This window comes from Bombus pyrosoma, linkage group LG1, assembly GCF_014825855.1.
Source record: "Bombus pyrosoma isolate SC7728 linkage group LG1, ASM1482585v1, whole genome shotgun sequence".
NCBI classification, from domain to species: domain Eukaryota; kingdom Metazoa; phylum Arthropoda; class Insecta; order Hymenoptera; family Apidae; genus Bombus; species Bombus pyrosoma.
In genome coordinates this window covers 10,927,936-10,947,319 of record NC_057770.1, presented here as the reverse complement: position 1 = coordinate 10,947,319, position 19,384 = coordinate 10,927,936, and the positions used below count along the sequence as shown (strand labels likewise).

Genomic DNA, 19,384 nt, shown 5'->3' with positions numbered 1-19,384 from the left:
ACGCTTCTGGTGGCTCCTTCTTTTGCGCTTAGAACGCGAGACAGCCGGCGCGTATAAGAGCCATAGGTGTGCCCGGTTCTTAAGAAGTGTGCAAGCTCGTATCGGTGACAGAATGGCGGGCAAGGAGATGAAGATTTGCCCTATTCGTCGTGTGAAGCGCAGTTGACACACTTTCTAGGCTGCGATCGATACGTCACCCATACCATAGACGAGTAAGAAGATCATTGTGGTCTGTGGATTGCCAATAGAGAATGCATGTGTATATGAGAGAGACAGAGAGAGAAAGAGAGAGGAAGAGAGAGAGAGGAGGTGAGGAGTTTAATTCGTAATGGTGTATTCTCTGCGAGTGGTACGAGTATCGATCGCGACGCAACTGCTGTTGCACGCCGTCACGCTAATGCAACGACAACGTCGATCATCGGGACCGCTGAATTTTCAACAGGACGCGTGTCTCCAGGTTCTACGATTATGCTTCGTAGTTTCGAACACTGGCTGGGAGCTGATCACTACAGTGCAATGTGGTTTGGAAACTGTGGAAGGAGGAATTCTTGATTCTGATGGCTTCTCGTGGTTTAAAGGCATATCAAGATTGATTCCAATTAGCGGACAGGCGTTTTAAAGATACTTTGTAAAGGTTGATTTATTTCTTACTTGCAATTACAGCTTCCAATAATTTATTAGATAGATAGAAGAGTATGCTAATATGAATCAGCATACGCGAGTATGAGTTGATCACCGTGATGTAGTTTAGGAATTGAGAAGTGAAGAATTTTTTATTTCTGATAGTTTTAATTTGAGGTAGGTTCAGGTCGATGTTTTAAGGTCGAGGTTTAAACATTACTGTTCCTTTTTCATAGAATGTGAACTAATGTATTAGAGGGATAGATTATACTAATTATGTATTAATAGAATAAAATGAAAATTCAGATTAATCCCAAAGACTCATAGTCGGCAAATAAAAGTAAATGTTCTATTATTCAGTCGTATAATGTATAGATATGCGATTACAAGCATTATATGATTATATATGTGTACATAATAATAATATCAATACTGATATTACATTTATTATTAGTACAACTACCGATACAAATGAAAATTGGAACGTGGTACGATCCAGCATGTTAGAATGTGTATTTGCAGAGTCTGTTATGTTGCATGACGTTTGATAGATTGACTGTATTTTACGTGTGATCTTGATGGATCGCCTGGCCGCTGTTGGATTTATCGCCGAATTCACCACAACGGAGCTTCTCGCGAATATTCTTCGCCCAACTAATTTGAAGCGAAGATGTCGGAGTCGCGTGAAATCCGACTTTTAAACTTAACGACAATCTCACGTGGAACTTAACGTAATAGGACTTCTCAGAACTTTATCACGTGAATAATAGATAAAATCATATTTCAAGGAACTTGTTGGTTGACGGGATAGCTTGTCGGTGACAGAAATGAACGTCGTATAATCAGCGATGACATATCTTTTCTTTCATACGTTAAAAACACATCGGAGAGTTCATTGAATACATCAATATTCGAATTATTGTTTCCTATCTTTAATTTTGGGAAGTAACGTGCAATTAGAAATCGAGATTTTTCAAAATATTATAATCTACGATAATACAGACTACAGGATACAGAGATAGAGAATTAAATAGTATATTATAGACATTAATAAACCGTATCAATCATTCTGTACGATCCTGTGTGCATTCGCACTCGGATAATTTTTCAAATCAGCAAAATAGATTTAGTTGCCATCATCATGCAATATGTAGAATCGGTAGACAATACCCACATATACACTATTACTCTTCAGTATACTTAGGATAAGCATAAATTACAACACAGTTAGTTATAAAACAAAATAGATATTTATTAATCGCGTGTATAAAAAAGCTGAATTTCTAAGATTTCATTACAATTCGTGTTTAGAAGCAAACGTTCTGTGACTTACTACTGATGACTATCTACAGCTATATAAATTTCAAAATTCTATTGCATCTTTTTGATAATGCACAATAGATTTACAATCCCTTTAAAAGCTCCTCAATACAACCTGCTAAAATTATTTTTGAAAAAACCTTCGATAGATTTAGAAGAAACCAGAAATCGATAAATCTCGTAAATAGTCATACTACAATTTCAAAGCACTTCATCCAGACGCCAACGAAATTAGAGTCAGACACGTGCATCCATGAGTCATATCGAGAATGCAATCAAACTCGAGTGTTAATTCGATTAAATTCACGAACAGAGTACGCCATTCCATTTGTCGTTTATCGCGCTTTGAAACGACCAATTGACGATAACGGAACTGTAAGGAACTAGATATAGTCGATAATACATATTTGTCGCCTTGAAACAAACAATTTTATTATTGCGCTATTGTAACGAGATTTAACCGAAGCTTAATTTTACGACTTGAGCTTTCTTCGAAATCCGTTTATACTTAAGTAGCTGACTTCGAACGTTTGAATATACTGCTCGCGGTTGTCCAACGTTAAATCATCGTACTAGCAAATAATCTAATTCCTATAAGCGCTGACATCTCGTCTCCTTCTTTTCTAAAATCGTATTCAAATAGGAAAGTAATTCGTGGGTTAAGAAGGATTCAGACGCTAAGAAGAAACTGCAAATTTTAACGCGATGGAAATTGCTAGATTTTAAGCAAGATTTAGATTTAGAACGGAAGTCTTGATTTATAACCGTATGCTAATTGGAACATGCACTGTGGTTAAGGACTGTGTGAGAATTTGTTTGAGAAACTGGGTTTCGGGGATTTAGAATGAATTTGAAATTGATACATTACGAGCTGGTATAATTAGAAAATTAGGGGATCAAGAATATTCATGATCTTTTGAGTTGCACTATTCAGCGTTGTAAAAACAAAGTAACGCTCGAAATTGTTACCTTCATCCTCTAAATATTTCTAACAGAGTTAAAAAGCATGCCAGACATAGTCGCATTTTTCCATTTATAGATTATGCTCCTTGAGTTTAACTAGGAAAATTGGAAAATCCAATATAAATATATAAATATAAATCCAAAGTAAAATATCCAAAGTAAATTACTCGGTATAATACGTAATGAATAAAACAAATTTCTACTTATTTCTGTAATTATTTACATAAAAATTGCGTAAGTATCCGCAGTCTAATTGTTAACACCAATTATTACAATCATAACTCTACACATATTTCTTTCATCCAATCCTAACCCAAAGATCTAACTTCAAGATAAAACTTTCTTTCTTTCTAACCATTTCGCATTCGTTCTCTTCAAACATGGTCTACCATTTTTAGCTCTAAAAAATTTGCAAGTGAGGAAACGTCGAACATTTATCGGGCAAACACAACATCTCCTTGATCGACCGTTGCCTTTCGAGTTTCTTTCGCCTAAAGCGACCAAAGTCAAGAAACTCACCGGTATTCGGAACCCTCGCTCAGCTGTCTGACCGTAATAGGGAATTCATTGGGTCCGTGTGCCTTCAGGAGCTCCTGCAACCGCACCAACCCTTCGTTATTCTCGTAGATGATGGTAAAGCTCTTCCAGCCCCAGGCTTTCACCAAATCAACGTATGCCTGAAACACAGTAGTCGCTTATTAGCCAGAATCGCGAACCTCGAACGACGATTCGTCGTTTCACTAGGAAATACTTTGCTCCGTTCCCGGTAATACCGGATTCCATGAACTAGTTTGCATGTACGAGTTTTCTGACGCGATTCGAACTTTCAAAGGTGTAATGGACCGTGCGAGGACGAACACGACGATGCACCATGCAAATGAGAGCACACCCGACTTTATCGCGATTGATAAATTAGTCGGTTGCTGGCAAGGTTATAGAGTCTGAATGGAAGATGTTTCGATTTAATAAAACGGAAACTTGTAATTCTAGTTCTTCAGCCGTATCTTATGCGGTACAACTGTTGCAAGAGTTTATGGCAAGATTTAGTTTAGAGTCTACATTCTAAAAGATTTATTAGTGAACTTTTTGCTGACAATGAATTATGTTTGAGATTTGTTTGATATGAATTATTAATAAGAGTTGATTTAGAATTAAATATGATAATAATCAATTCATACATCGTTATGTTACGACAATAGGCGAATATATTTCTTCAAAATATAACTCGAATGATATTTCTAGTTTCCTTGAGGAAAATACATTTATTATACAAATATTCTAATGAATGTATTTCTTGGACAAAATTATGTTCATAGATATTCATTAATTTTATGGACATTTAATATATCATTCTTAACATTTATCGTTAACTGGTACATTTCTAAATTATTTAGTAGGTACGGACATTCATTTGTAATTTTTATATCCATTAGATATTCATATCTAAATATAGATGATTCACAATCATCTTGATATTTAAAAAAGCGTTCAGATTGTTTACAAGTAAATAAAGATTTATCTGTAATTCAATGATTAGTTTTTAATGGAAATAGCATTCTATTTTGTAATTTTTACACTAAAAATGTAGATATATGTACTAGTTTCTTTTTCATGGATGAAGATGATCTAATTGGTATTACTAACGTTAAATGTGTAACAGTACAATTACTATAGAAACAAGTAATAATCAATGATATCTCATTACTACGTTAAATAAGTAAATAAATGACGAAAACCGTATGACTAATAGTTTATACTCGAACGATAAATATTATACATTTTAATTGAGGTTCGTCTTCTTGGAATCGTTCTCTGCCAAACTCAAATCGATCGCGGCAATTAATTTTAACAGAACGTAACGGTCTGGAAACCGGCCGCGCCCTTCAATTATCAATTTTCACTTTAGATTCCATTGGAATGTTAGATTGCAATCCGTCCCGATGAAATATCGATAACGTTACGTATAAATTGAAACTATCACGGATGTTCTATGGACGCCATTATTGCGGCCATGAGATGCTATAAAATATCATGGTCATACATGTAGCAACGTCCTATCTTCATGTTGGTGATACTTTTAGTCATATCTTTGCGCGAGTTTCGTTTTCTCCGTTAGAGAAACGCTGATGACGACGATCACGACCGTCGATTTTTCTGCATTCTTTGATTTCCCGAGCAAGAAGCTTAATAGTAGATATCATTCCAGTTTGACTCGATAGAACACTCTTCGTACTGCAATGTATCTTCTCTATTATTTATTATATCCAGGATCTGCATCCTCAAACGAGGAGCTAAAATGGTGAAACGATGTAAGTGCAAAAAAAAAGGAATGGAAAATGAGATTTTAGTGAAAAAGAGGTGTATATTTCAAACTTGATGTGCGATGAAAATAGATGATAGAAGATGATAGAAATGTAGAGATGATAGAAATTAGAATTTATTTTAGATTTTAAGACAAATTAAGATTAAAAAAGATAAAAAATAAATGAAAAATAACAAGCTATGAATAAGATTACATATATGTAGATATCGAATAAATTTAATCAATCCTATAGATTTATTTTTCCAATGTCAAAATTAATAGGAAAGAGTTTCTTGTTCCTACCACTGAAATTTTAATTTCTGGCATTTCAATCGTTTACCATTTCCACTTCTCAAACATTTTCAAATTGGAATTACATTGAAAAAATTGAAACTTCGTAATTTAATCGTAAAATCATTATGTATTAAATATTTTTTTTAAAGTGACTGAAGACTCTGAAACTACTCGAGGTTTAATTTCGAGGACAGGAAAACGCAGGAGTTAATAAAGCCTCTCGTGGTTCGCATTCAACTATTTACTTCGCGATATAAGGTCAACTATTTCGCAAGAATCTTCTCTTTAAGTTGCTCCCAGAGACGGAATTTTGACTTCACCGAAACAATGGAAAAACTATGAAAAATGGAAAAATCGCAAAAAATTCCCGTCGTTGCTATTATCTTCCGTTTCATTTCTATCATTGATTATCTCAGAACTCACTTCTGAGGTCCAGCTACTTCTTTATGTGCAAATAAACACAGTGCCAACTATCATTATTCCTCGACTTGTACCGACTAGATAACATTGGTATCTAATAACATTGGTATCCTGCAACACAATTTGTTTGTAAAACATGATAATACGTTGCAACATGGTGTCGTCCATAGGACATTTTAAATTTCCAATATGTAAAATTCAAAGTATCTGTTGTGTATTCCAAATAACATTTAACCCTTTTGTTTCAATAGAAACAATTCATTACACCAAATGTCTATTGAATATTACAAATAGCATTTGATCCTTCTCTTTCAGTATATCACATTCACTACTCCAAATTCCAAATAACACTAAATCTTTTCCCATTAGGTATAATTCGTTACACCAAATATTTAATGAATATTTCGAATAACATTTGGTTCTTCTTCTGCAATATTAAAAATTCGTCTGACTGTCGATTCAAAGTATGATTATATCTGTCTGTTTTCGCCATTATTATACCATTTTAATAAAAAATATTGATATAATGAATTTGGATACTCATAAAAATTATTACTTTTGATGTTGTTGTGTGGTGCGTTGTGTAAAAATTTCTTCGTGACTCTTCGTTCTTCCAAATATATAACGATAAAAGTTGCTACGGCAAGAATCTTAAAAAATAACATTTACTAATAAACCCTGAAGAATCGTGATAATAAAACGCAACAGATGTTGCAAGATTGTCGCAAGACAACACAGTACGCAACAAGATGTTTCGTAAACGCGCAGGTGTATAAGTTTCACGAGCAAGTAGAAAAAGGTCTGGTCCGGTAATATCGATCGGAAGTTAAAGAAGTTTAGAGCCGCGGTTCTACGCTCGGCAAGTGTGCCGCTGATGTTTCGAAAGTTAGCAAGGGTGCGCGGGCCTGGCGCGTATTTAGCCCCGGCTATAGCTTTTCTATGGGGAAGGCTGGGCTTTTACGTGGAAAACGACTATTACAGCCGGCCGGCTCTCTGCAATGGCCGAATCGAGACCCAGGAAGCAACTTCGCGACTGAGTTTTCACGAGGATCCGCCTTGGCGGTAACTCGCGTTTCGAACCCGCTTTTCCGATAATCCGAACTTCCTAAAAGCGCCGCTGTATATTTTCCGGCGAGTAACTTTCGCCAGTATGGAGCGGAGTATCCGCCTTCTTTCTCTCTCTCTCTCTCTCTTTCTCCACTCCTTTCAGTCTCTCCCATACAGCCCACCCTTTTCTCAAAAGGTTATGCTTTTCAGGTTTTACAGCAACCACCATGCGGCGCAAACTCGTTCCCAGATTTTGCCTAGGATATCTTGAACGAAACACGAAGCACCTTGGCTCGCGCACACAGGATTCAAGGATAAATTCAAATTGGCTTGTTTACTAAACTATTGATTGCCAATGCTCGAGACTGCATCAATTTTTCAACGGTTTCTACTTTATTTGCCGTTGGAATGAGCTTTTTAGACCATCTCGTTTTATCTTTGATCGGGCGCTTTTTAGACTGTTAAGAGTCCTTTCTTTGATCGAGACGACTCGTTTAATGGAGGGTTCCTCAGAAACTCGTTCTTTTGAAAGAACTAAGGGTTGAAAAATGGGGGTAAAATGATGTTATGGTAGGTGGATTACAATGGATTGTTGGTTTTGTAGGTTGGGTGAAAGATATTGATTGTTTTAACTGAGTTTTTCATTAATTGGCCTATCTATGACCTTTTATATAATGTTCTATTAATTGATAATAGCAGTAAATTGATAACTGACATGGGTAGATAAGTTTCTATCACATAAATAGCTTTCTATCATTTTTTCAATTTTTCTCGAAGAAGATGACTAACTAACTAATCTGTATAATTTATACATTTTCGTTTCATTATCAAACATGTTGCTGTTATATCTATAAGGGAAATTATTAATACCAGTATTTTATAACTCGTAGCTCCGAACTATCGGATTCATTTTTTAAATTTCGTGTTTTCTAGTTTCTTCCTTATTAGTCGATGAGCCTGATAAAAATGATTTGACGTGACAATGACGGTATTAATATTAATATATCCAACATAAAAACCGATAATTAGAAATCAACGATGACATCGTGGAGCGATGTGTCTGTAATTTCCAAGAGTGGTCAGGGTTCTGATTACACCGCGTTCTGATGGAAAAAATGCGCATCAGTGAATGCGCGACAGACAGGACATGTCATAAACCTGATCGTTTAATGAACGCGTTCCACTGTCTGCGCAACGAGTATTAAATTCCTCGGCGTCTATATCGTTCATTTTTCACGTATTATCAATATTTCGAGAGCAATAAGTAGAGGGCGAATGGACACGATGCTCTTTAAATTAGAATCATTATTAAATTATTGAGAAACGAAAATTTGCTAGCTTGAACCATTCGTAGTTGAAGGCAGTAAAGCGTGTTTTACGAATAGTACATGGCAATCGAGCAATGTCTCGAATTGTACAAAAGGATTCAGCGGAAGTGTTCAAGCAGCGAACTTTCGAACGTATCTACGAATACTCGAAATTGACTTTGTAAGATGCTTTTACGAAGTCTCGGGTCACCTATGTGCTGCGGATAGACAAGAAGTATTCAGAGACAGTTACAAATACGAAACGTTTCAGCTTTGGCACATTCTGAACATGTCAATCACAGGGAATTTAATGAAAAGGGCATACTGAGCATATAGATTAACATATTAATACAAGTAAGGAATATTAATTTACTGACCTGGAAATATTTAATCTCCAATATTTAGCAAGCAATTTACTGTCCTGGAATGCGACCCCTTAAGTTCTAGACTCTTACGAAATATCAAGGATGCTAGGTATTTCATCTAAATTGAGGATTTCTGTTAACTTTCCTACTTTGAAAGATCCGGAAAATGTTATAAAGAAATTCTTTCCTCCGAAGCAGCAATTATTTTTAACGAAGCCTCGAGTGAAAAGAATTTATTCTATATTTTTTCATGTATTATAAAATCATCCCATTTGTACCATCAGTACTAGAACACTCTGTACATAGATAGATTCTACGTATATAAGAGTAATAACACTCAATTCATGCTTAAAAAAAAAAAATAGTCTCGAATGAATTTATTACTCAACCTAATGCTATAACGATATTTCGATTTGCAAATTATCCTCACCTACTCTAATTACCATAAACATGAGTTTAAAAAATATCCACGCGTACTAAACTGCCAGACGCTTTTGACTCAAGTTCTCGACAATGGCGTAACGTGGAAGAGCTGGCGCCTCATCGAGCGCGCGAACGTCACCCAACAAGCTCGTGAAAGCGTTTCGAGGTCTGAGCGCGAGACTTACCCAGGTTTCCTCGACACGAGCAGGAGGAATTAATATCGCGCACGATGCATGAAGATCGTGGTCGACTTGCGATACGGAATGACAAACGCGAACGTGCACTGTTCGGAGACGTGTATGCAAATACAAGGCAATGGAGCTAGTGTAGTTCAAGAAAAAAGAAACGAAACAACCATCTGGGGAGGAATAAATCGGCCGTGAATCGGAATTGTCCAAGGGCATACCATGTGTCTACCATAATCGTAGAAAATACGCTGTAAATCTGACCGTGACAACTATGCCCGGTATTTCTACTCGAGCGTTCGGCTTTCGCGCTTTGCAAGCAGCCAGTATGTGCAAATCGTGAGTCAGGAACGGCCACGTTTTCCACTCCCGAATACACGTTGTATTTCCGCGCTGGTAACTTGGTAGACCGACATCGACGCCGCCGGTTAATTTACCTTTCGCTGCTTTAAACGCTTTCGTTTCCGAATACATAGATCGTACGATCCGTCCGAACCGGTAGCCACGAATTATTTCATTGGGGTTTGTTAACGCGGTTGCTGTAGAACGTTCTCGATTGCTTCGTTGCGGCTTTCTTGTGAAGTTCTCGGATTTGTAGGTGCATAGATTCGAGAGGAAATTCGTTTCCATTCTTTTTGGTATTGTAGTAGAGTGGCTGAACCTGTTCAATTCGATTTAGTAATAGTTCTACGATGGTATCTTTATTTGCGAGAAGCGTTTGTGATGTACAGATTGGGGTAATTTGTGTTGATATGGAAGAGACACACATATAATCATTTAATATTTATATGTATAATTTTTTAATTTTGCATGCATAATTAATTAGCTTGTAACATGTATGAATGCCAATAAAAATGTATTTATGTTTAATTCATTTATTTAACATATTATTTTATGATATTATGTGTAATTATTAAGAAGACTGATAACAAGAACCATTCTCAAAAACGATAAAATACTCTGTCACCTTTAACGTCTCTTGAAAATTTGTTGTTATTTTTGCTGCAACAAATATTTCAGAGAAACAATTTATAAAATATGAAAAGTTTTCGTAGATCTCATATACAAAGCTGTTCTTAAGTATCCGAAGTTAATACTTTTTCTGAAAACTTCGAATAAAGAAGAAATACCTAGCATCTTGTTCGTTCACTTTCTTATATTCAGTGTTTACAAGAACTTACTGTCGAACAATAGAAGAAGGAAAAAAATTCAATTAAACGACTGGCTGTATCTTAAGACCACGAACTTAAAACAATAACTCATAGTTGATTTTACAGATACGTAAGGAATTTTTTTACGAATAGTTATGGAGAGATAACAATTGTGAAATTTGTCGATACAGAATAGCTGGTATATGATACCTAAAATCTGAGACACGTTGAATACTTTTCATTGCTTTACTTTCCTTATTATTTTAGCATAAATCGATCGTTCTATTCGTATTACACATGTTTTATAACGTAAAATATTATACAAAATATAATAAAGTTTGAATTTACTAATAAATATAACGTGTAAGTGCCTCAATATTTTTTCTAAAAATGAAATAAATAATTATAATAAACTTGACACAAATTGGCTTTTGTATTGTTCATTTATCATCCATTCAAATATTTAATATTTCATAACATTTATTTCAAAAAATTCCTGTCATTTTTAACCTCTTTTAACGTAGATTACCTCTCATCCATTTCATAATTCATTTCGTCCAATTATTTAAACTTTAGCTGAGAAAAATTTGAAGTAGACAAATTTTCGAAAAAATGGTCATCCCTTTCCCTACGGTAAAGGACTTTAACGTTCGCAGAGGCGTATCGGAGGAGCAATTCATTCGAGGTGTCAGTCTCAGCAGTGTACGCGGAGGTTAGGTTAATTGTTAGGTGCATAAATCGGAGAGGTCGTCGTCGGAAAGCAAATCTTTCGTTCCGAATATTTTACCGGCTAATCTGAATAATCCTTTTGGCCCGCAATCTCGGTAATCCCTGTAACACCCTTTCTCATTCCATTCCTATATTTCCCTTTCTAGCTATTCTTTTGAAAATACTCTGCCATCCCAAACGTTTTCGTTTAATTCCGAATGATAAATTATTCGCCGGGCGATCAATTCCGTTTAAGGTGTCATCGAATCTGAAAATTGAAATTGGCACGACGACGCGAGCAAATTAGTTGCTACGCTAGCTGCTAACCTCTGTATTCATTGTGATAGAGAAAATAAACTGTCTCCCTCGTGTGATTCTATAACCATCCTAAGATCTCTCCTGGTTATACAGTCATAGAGCACAGGATACAATGTGACCAAATTTGATTAGAAATCTGTAAAATCGACTAAATTTTATTCCATAATTTTATTCTCTCATATTAAATGATACATTAATTATATATTTTTGCAGTATATTTTTATTACTATTCATTTAATATTCCAATTGCTTAAGTAAAAGAATAATGTTAAACGTGCACGATACCGTTAAAAATCGCAAAACACGACTACAAAAATTATATTGCAGTTACCCGCCTGGAAAGATAATATGCAAATCTGAAATAAGAAATAGATAGAAACTATAAATTCTAATAATATTAATTCTTAGAAATGATAAGCGCTCCTAATCACGGAATGAAACGTGTATTGAAATCTTAATTTCAAAAACTGCAAAGGAATCACGCCTGTATCGTGAATCTGGCTTAACCTTAATTGTTCCTGATGCTTATAACGACATTAGAACACACTGTACTCATTGTAATAAAGGAAATGCGTTTTAAAGCGAAATAAAGCTGCGGTCTTATATCATCGTAAATGAAAGAAACGTTCGTAATTAAGGTTCGCGGAATGAGACTGTCTTGATCTTTAGCTACCATTACAGTTCGATGCTTCTAGTCTCTGCTCTGTTACATTTTGCATTCAGGAAATTGAAGTTTTAATTGAAATTAAGATCTTTGAATTTTTAAACAATTATAGTTTTTAAAGCTAAGGTACTTGAATTTTTGAAAAGGTACGATTTTTAAAATTGTGATATTTCAATCTTTAAAAAGGTTCAAGAGGTATGACATACATTTTTAAAATTTACAGTAGAACCATACAACTTTCATTAATGATCTGGGTATATAGATAGAAAAACCGTGAAAGATTTTTATATATTTCTATATACTTATAATTATAGCATTTTATTATGTTCAAAAATTTAGTCTTCATTGTTGTATTAAAAAGATATTGCATAAAATTGAACAATTGCATATTCTTCAATGTATTTATATTTGGTTTAGTATCTACAGTATTTAGCTATATTAATAAACGTGGGCTTGATATATTACGCTGAAAGAATAATATCTATAGAAATGAACGAGAAGAATAAATTTAGCGGAAGAGCATCAACTTGGCTACAAAAGCCAAGTTGAAAAACGTTCGTAATTCTTAAACCAGCACGACAGATCTTTTAAAAAATTAAAAGACTCCCTTTTGACAACAATTAACAAAACGTTAATTGTGGCAAACATATCTGACCAGAAAATGTAAAAAATATTCGAACGAAAGCCACTCGGTTAATAAAAGGAAAAGTACTCCATAAAACGCATTTTGTTTCACGTTGATATATCAATTCGTTACGGAGATACAACGGTACAAAGTGAAATGTTCAAAATCCACGAGAAGTTGAATGACAATTGAGATTCCTCGAAACGTCGTGACCCACTTTTTTCCTCTGGAAATGCGTACGTTGCGGATTGCGTGTAGTAGCGGCGCTGTAGTAGTAAAAAACCGCTGACTCAGCGTTCGTCACTGACCACCGTACGAGCGGTCCGCTTGGACTAGGTCAGTGACTGTGCGAGCGAGAAAGAGATCCGATTACGCGAAAAGGACAACGATAGCGACGCATCCGAAATGGCGTTCCACTTTAAACAATGATAACTCCGAAACAGAATGCCGTATAAATATGAAACAAAAAGCATTTTAAAGAGGAGAGATTTCCGTTTCAAATAGCATTAATTATGATCCGCTGCGTTCGTATGATTCCTCTTTGTTATTGAGTAAAGGAACGTTGCGTTTAATATTATCTGTGCTATATTTATAAGAAGTAGATTTAAATGAATGGTTCGAGAAATGATATGCAAATGGGATATAAGTGAATGTATTGGATTTCGATGATACGCGATGAAAGTGAATGTGTTTTCAATTTTCAATACTCATTTGGCCGTAATGTATTGTAATATGGACTTTCGGAGATTCGTTTCATTATATCATTGTATTCGCATGAATTATCATTCACAGTATTGAAATATTGAAATGTAATTTACAGTATTGATTTGTATTAAAATGTAGGTTGAAATTTTAGAATAATCCATAGGTGAAGTATGTACGATATAAATGAAAACGCAGATGGAGGATGAACGAAGAGGACAAGAGAGCGAGAGGTAAACGTAGGAAATGAGAGGAAAATGTAAAGTCGCAAGTCCATATTAAATCCGATAAGCAAGGATTATATATAATAAATAATAAGTATTAAAGTACAGGAACAAAATATTAATCAGCCAAGTTTGCAAACCTTTGTTCACATTAGTCCAGTATCTTTATTCGAAGTGGATACTTAATAAAAAATGGATACTTAAAACAGCGCATACGTAAGGTCGAATAAATGGAAGACTCACAACTTCATTTCAAACATTTAAAAGATGTTTCACCCAAAGTTAAATAACACATCTGCATAGGCAAAGTGATTTGGAACAATTAATCTGAAAGAAGCTTAAGATTTAAGTACAAGTATTCCGATTTCGAATTAAAAAGTTCATAAGGAAAACAATGTAAGTACCATAGGTAACATAGAAACAAAAAATACATTTCTTTCATTTCCCTATTTATAGTACAATCGACGTTCTATTCCCATAAATCTAATCTAACTTTACAGTTCCAAAGAAATTCCATATTCACTCCAATTAATCCCTGTAAATTTATAATCCTTTAAAGAACTCCACTGTAATTCCTTCGTTAAAAACCAACGTCTACAGAATCGAATACACAGGATACATACGTTTCCCATAAAATTCGTCGCAAGTCAAAACGCGTACCACATATACGACCTGGTTCCAGTGCAGCAACTCACAGGAAAGTCAGCCCATTGCGGAATTTCGCGATACGATCAGCGGGGTAATTTGTAAAATAGAAGAGCGAAGAGCGGTAGTGCTTGGACATTATGTATTCTCCGCGTGGAACGTGGACGTGTAAGAGAGTCGCGAATTCCGCAGATGATGTAAATTACGTGGAAATATTTCAACAGTGCACAGCGACGAAGCCACGACGCGAGTCTACCTTTATCACGGTATCGGTGAAATTCAAGTCCAGGGCCGTTGGCGACGAAGGACAGAGGGAAAGAAGCGAAATTTATCATCGCCATTACGTTACCATTTCAGGCACGTTTGTGACCGAGTGCCTTATACTTCAGAAGACGGTTACTTTTCCAGACACGTCTATAGCTATAGTATATCCGGATATCATACAGCTCCGGCGAAAATGCATACGCTTTTATCTTTCGCCACGACCTGACGCGACTTTTCATAATGAAAGTCCCGTCAATCATACTTGTTCCCTTTACCAACTATTCTTTTTGTTTCACCCCTCCCTCTCTCTCTCTCTCTTTCTTCTTCTTCTCTCTTTTTTAATTTGTGTTCCACAATTCCTATCGCAAATTCGTGGCAGCGCTTGATGAAGGTTTATGAAAATGTATTTGGAGAAGAAAATAGAAGAACGTGTATCACCAATTGCTAGGGATTGCATCCCTTGTGTCCCGAAATAACAAGGTAAATTGTGCGGGATGAAATAGACATGAAGAAATGTAAAACTCGGCTACAGAAAAATACATATAGGTAGATACAGTAGCTGAAGAAAATATTCGAGCATTTGTAGCAGTCGTTTATAAATTAATATATTATGCGTGTTGTGCGAAATATTTTGATATTTCCTTAGCACTGTAATATGAATCGACTATCAGAATGATGCTGGTAGAGTTTGAAATAAATTTGGAAATATATATAGAAATTATAAGATATTTACTACAACTAATTATATTAATGATTCTCAACAAAAATGAAATTATTTGTAATACCAATTTTATATATATAAGACGCTCATTCATGGTGTATACCAATCATTTATTAAATATTTGTCTGCAATAAATATCTTGCAACTCCTACATAGACTTTCAAATCACTTTCAAATTTTATCAATATAATTATGATAGCTGTACCTCATTACAGTGGTAGTGAAATTTTAAAATGTTTTATATAACACACACAATATGTATGTATGTAAAAGTTTTCTGTGACAAGTCAAATAATGTCGCGAGTCACTGTATATCAGAGTGTTCGTTGGAATAAGGTGATCCAAACATTAACCGTATCTAAATGAAACGTGATTTTTTTCAAACAAGTGCTTTTGTTCATTCTTGTATACCATAGAAAAATGAAGGATTTCGGATAGATTTACGATTCGAGATTGTGTAATGTGTATAGACGATATAGAACAAAGGCTGGAGGTTTCTTTGAAAGGAAACAAAGTCCATTTTCGCCCAAGTCTTCGGTATTAAATGGAAACAGAAAAACAATGCGTATATAACACCTTTCGTAAAAATACAGATAAAAGTACGGTAAGAGAATTCTACGTTAATGACACTCCTTTGTTTTCCCGCGAACTCGTAACGAACAATAGCTGGTGGAGTCAATTGCAGCGTCGAAACAAATATGTTTTAGACACCTTCGAACCTATGTTTCGTACTAATTTGAATAAATACCGCTGCGTTTTAACAGCTCTCCGACTGTTTTGTTCCAACATTCCGATTACAGTCGAAAAGATATTGGCCGACGAAGTCACTTTTGTTTAATCCGGTAATGGAAGAAATTTTATGAATGTAAACGCCGATGTTTGAGCAAGCCGCGTTAGTTTTCATCATACTTTGATAACACAAACGCGAAATGGAACTGTAAGGAAGAGCAAAACGAAAAATGTAGTTGATGTATTAAAGCTAAAGTAACCTTATGCGGAATTCTATGGGTAAATTGGGATTGGCACGCAATCACTGATTTTTCCTGTCTTATATTTCATCGCTGCTATTGCATGCTAAAAAATGTCGATGTATTTCATAAATCCTTCCTCGACGAGGTATCCACATGGTATTATAATGAGTAGTAATTTTAGTTTCTTATTTTGTGTATAAAACATATTATGAATGATATAAAAATATCGCGACAGGAGTTTATTGGACAAGCTGATATGATTTTATGAATCATCAAGAAGAATCGAATTCGTTAAAATATATGTATTGAAATTTAACGAAAATTTTGCATCTCGATTTATGACTTTTCTTTCTTAACAGATTTGCTTAATGTGACCGCCGGAACATACGAGGAACATTCAGTTCCAAAAGTGTGTCACCTCGTTAAAAGGATTGAAAAAGATTTCTCATTTCGCGGAGGGCCTCCATACATTTTTCCCCTGTTCTATTTTTCTTGACATGACGCGCTCCAGCTCTCAGCCACGTCGTTGTTAAATTTAAATAATACAATTTCGAATTGCATTTGAGATAGTCGGATGAAAATCTCATCTCTTTGGATTAACCGAATTTTAATCGTATCTTTGAAATTCAAACAGTTCATTAACAGCTACGATTTTCAAATACAACGGAGAGTCACTTTTTACGTCCCGTTCTTGTTTTAGTCTTTATAATTCAAATTCACGTTTACCCTTTTCCTATTCATCTCTTTCTTTTTTCGAACAAAACGAAACAACCTCCTTCATGTTTTGCATAAAACAGTTTTAAGTAAGACCCTCTGCAGTAAGCAATTTATTTCTACAAACATGCTAATTAAAAATCTCGTAGCAAAGAATGAGCAATGAAATTCCAATTAACAATGCATTTTCGCGTGGTTTCCGCAAATAGAAAATTATTCCAATGTTTCGTGACATTACGCTACTGGCCATGGATACCAGAAAACTGAAAACGTGGTTTATTGGAGAACTTATTTTAAAAATTAATTACCTCACAGCCATATCGAAGTGCACGGAAAATATTTATCTGGTACAAATATTATAAATAATTTAGTTTTCTGCGTGTAGTAACATGAAAAAGTTTTCTAAATAACTAGGAAATAAAAACAATGAAGAGTATTAAATCTGTATTAAATGTCGTTTTGCACAATTGAACTAATGTTATTTTTACGAATTTTTACGAGCGAAATTTTACAAGTCACAAGTTACTTGTTATCGGTATTAATAAACACCTTTACATAATATTAGCAAGTTTAAAAATGAAAGAAATTAAATTTTTCATATTCATTCTATAAATTATATGTTATCTGATATAATCTCTCCTATTAGGATAAGAAAAATTATAAAATAGCAAAAAAGGAATCTATTATCTACATGTATAACCTGTCAATTTAATAACATTATTAGTTGGTAAATTATTGTTCAAGAGATGCCGTGGTATCATAATAATATGTATTACTGCCAGTATGCACACCTTTCATGGTATAAGAAAGACGCAAAATGATAATATCGATGTTGCATCATAAACAGTGTACATAAAAGATCGGTTAAAAGATCGGCGATTTCTTGTTTTTCCCGCTCGTTCCTTTCAAAACGAGCCATTAACCCTGGTTACATTATGATTTTACACTCATGCATAAAACGTATGTAACAGTGCATAACACATCATCGTGTCTGCTAACGAACCCCTTCCCAACGTGCTCGTGACGAGGGTCGCAGAAAGAAAATGCTCGTTTGCTCGTACCTCGTACGATTGCCTTGTCTGCGCGCAACGTCCCGCATTCGCGACTCTTTTATTAGTCTCGCAATTTTTCCAACACGACAGTTATCGTTCTCTTGAATGGAGGATATTATACCGCGTGGGAAAATTCGATAAAGTATTACCGATTCGGTGTCATGAGTTTTGTTCAGGCCGCCTGTATATAAATACATCATTCGGGCAAACTATTTACCATTTTTGAGGATACTGGTGAATATCTGGTTTATTTTGGACATATTAGTAATTCATTGGGAGTAAATTGAGTCGTTGGTGCTAAGCAAAATTCAATCTCCTTGGAATTCTTTCCTTCGAATTTCTACTTTTGGCGATAAATTTTAAACATTTGACTTAAGGAACAATTAGAGGTATTCCAGAATTTCTTCAAATTTTTTTGAGAATTTAGAAGTGTGACAAAACACGTTTGCTTTTTAAGCAAACTCCCCCGCTTGGAAGCAATAGATAGATAGAAGCAATAGATGAAAATCGAAATTACGTTCTTCGGTAATAAGTATTGTCAGTCTTGTGTTGGCAAATAATTGTTTCGTTTGTTAGGTACATAATGGGTTCTACGAGCATTATGTGAGCTAATAAAATTATTAGGTGGTTGGTTAGATGCGTGGCCGACTCGGCCCTGGCGAGAAACGAAGATGTTTGTGTCAACACTGATCATGAAGTATCTACGAGTTAATTGTCGTCAAAGTTCTGAGTGATTTCCTGGTTGTGTCTTTTTCTATTGACTGATAGTCAGGAAATATTGGCTCGTTGATAGGTCTTTTCTCTTTAGTAAATGCGCGAATAAAATCTATGTCTTGCAATCGATGGCACAACCGAGAAGATATTGATATGAAAGAGGTAACTAAAAAATATACAATAAGACTTTACGCACGTAGTTTGAAATTTTTGCTTTGAATGTCTGTACTTCACTGTTGCATATATCTCAAGTGAATGGATCTCACTGTAGATTAATGTTTCTGTTTGTCTGTGTTTACTGTATCGCGTAATAGAGAGTATGCAATAAAATGCAATATTCACACACGATAAATTTTATTACTTTGTAGTAAAATAAATTTTGTATCTCACAGAGATTTAATATAAAAAACAGGCCTATACGTATTCAACAAAATGGAAAATGTTTTCACTATTGTACATTTTCCGAACTACTAACATTTATCTTGAACTTTCCTGTTTCACTGTGTATTTTCCAGCACACAAACATAAACAAGAATATTAATCTACAAGAAAGTTTATTAAATCGAGATATAGTTAAATGAATAGTTAATTGGGGGATGAGAACAGTAAGGTTGGAGAATATTTAAAGTACGCGTTAATGACTTCATAAGGTGTACGCACCACT

At 34.8% G+C, this 19,384-nt stretch overlaps 1 protein-coding gene across 8 annotated transcripts in view; it reads right to left on the bottom strand.

The window, feature by feature from the left end:
- LOC122565560 (glutamate receptor ionotropic, kainate 2) overlaps positions 1-19,384 on the bottom strand; it is a 290,846-nt gene that overhangs the window by 96,423 nt on the left and 175,039 nt on the right. For all 8 annotated transcript variants that reach the window (XR_006316322.1, XM_043725807.1, XM_043749063.1 and 5 more), the window contains exon 5: positions 3,424-3,581. Coding sequence is in view for 7 of the 8 variants with exons in the window: in XM_043725807.1 (XP_043581742.1) it covers positions 3,424-3,581 (158 nt within the window). In the remaining variant the exon portion in view is untranslated. The remainder of the gene's footprint in view (positions 1-3,423; positions 3,582-19,384) is intronic.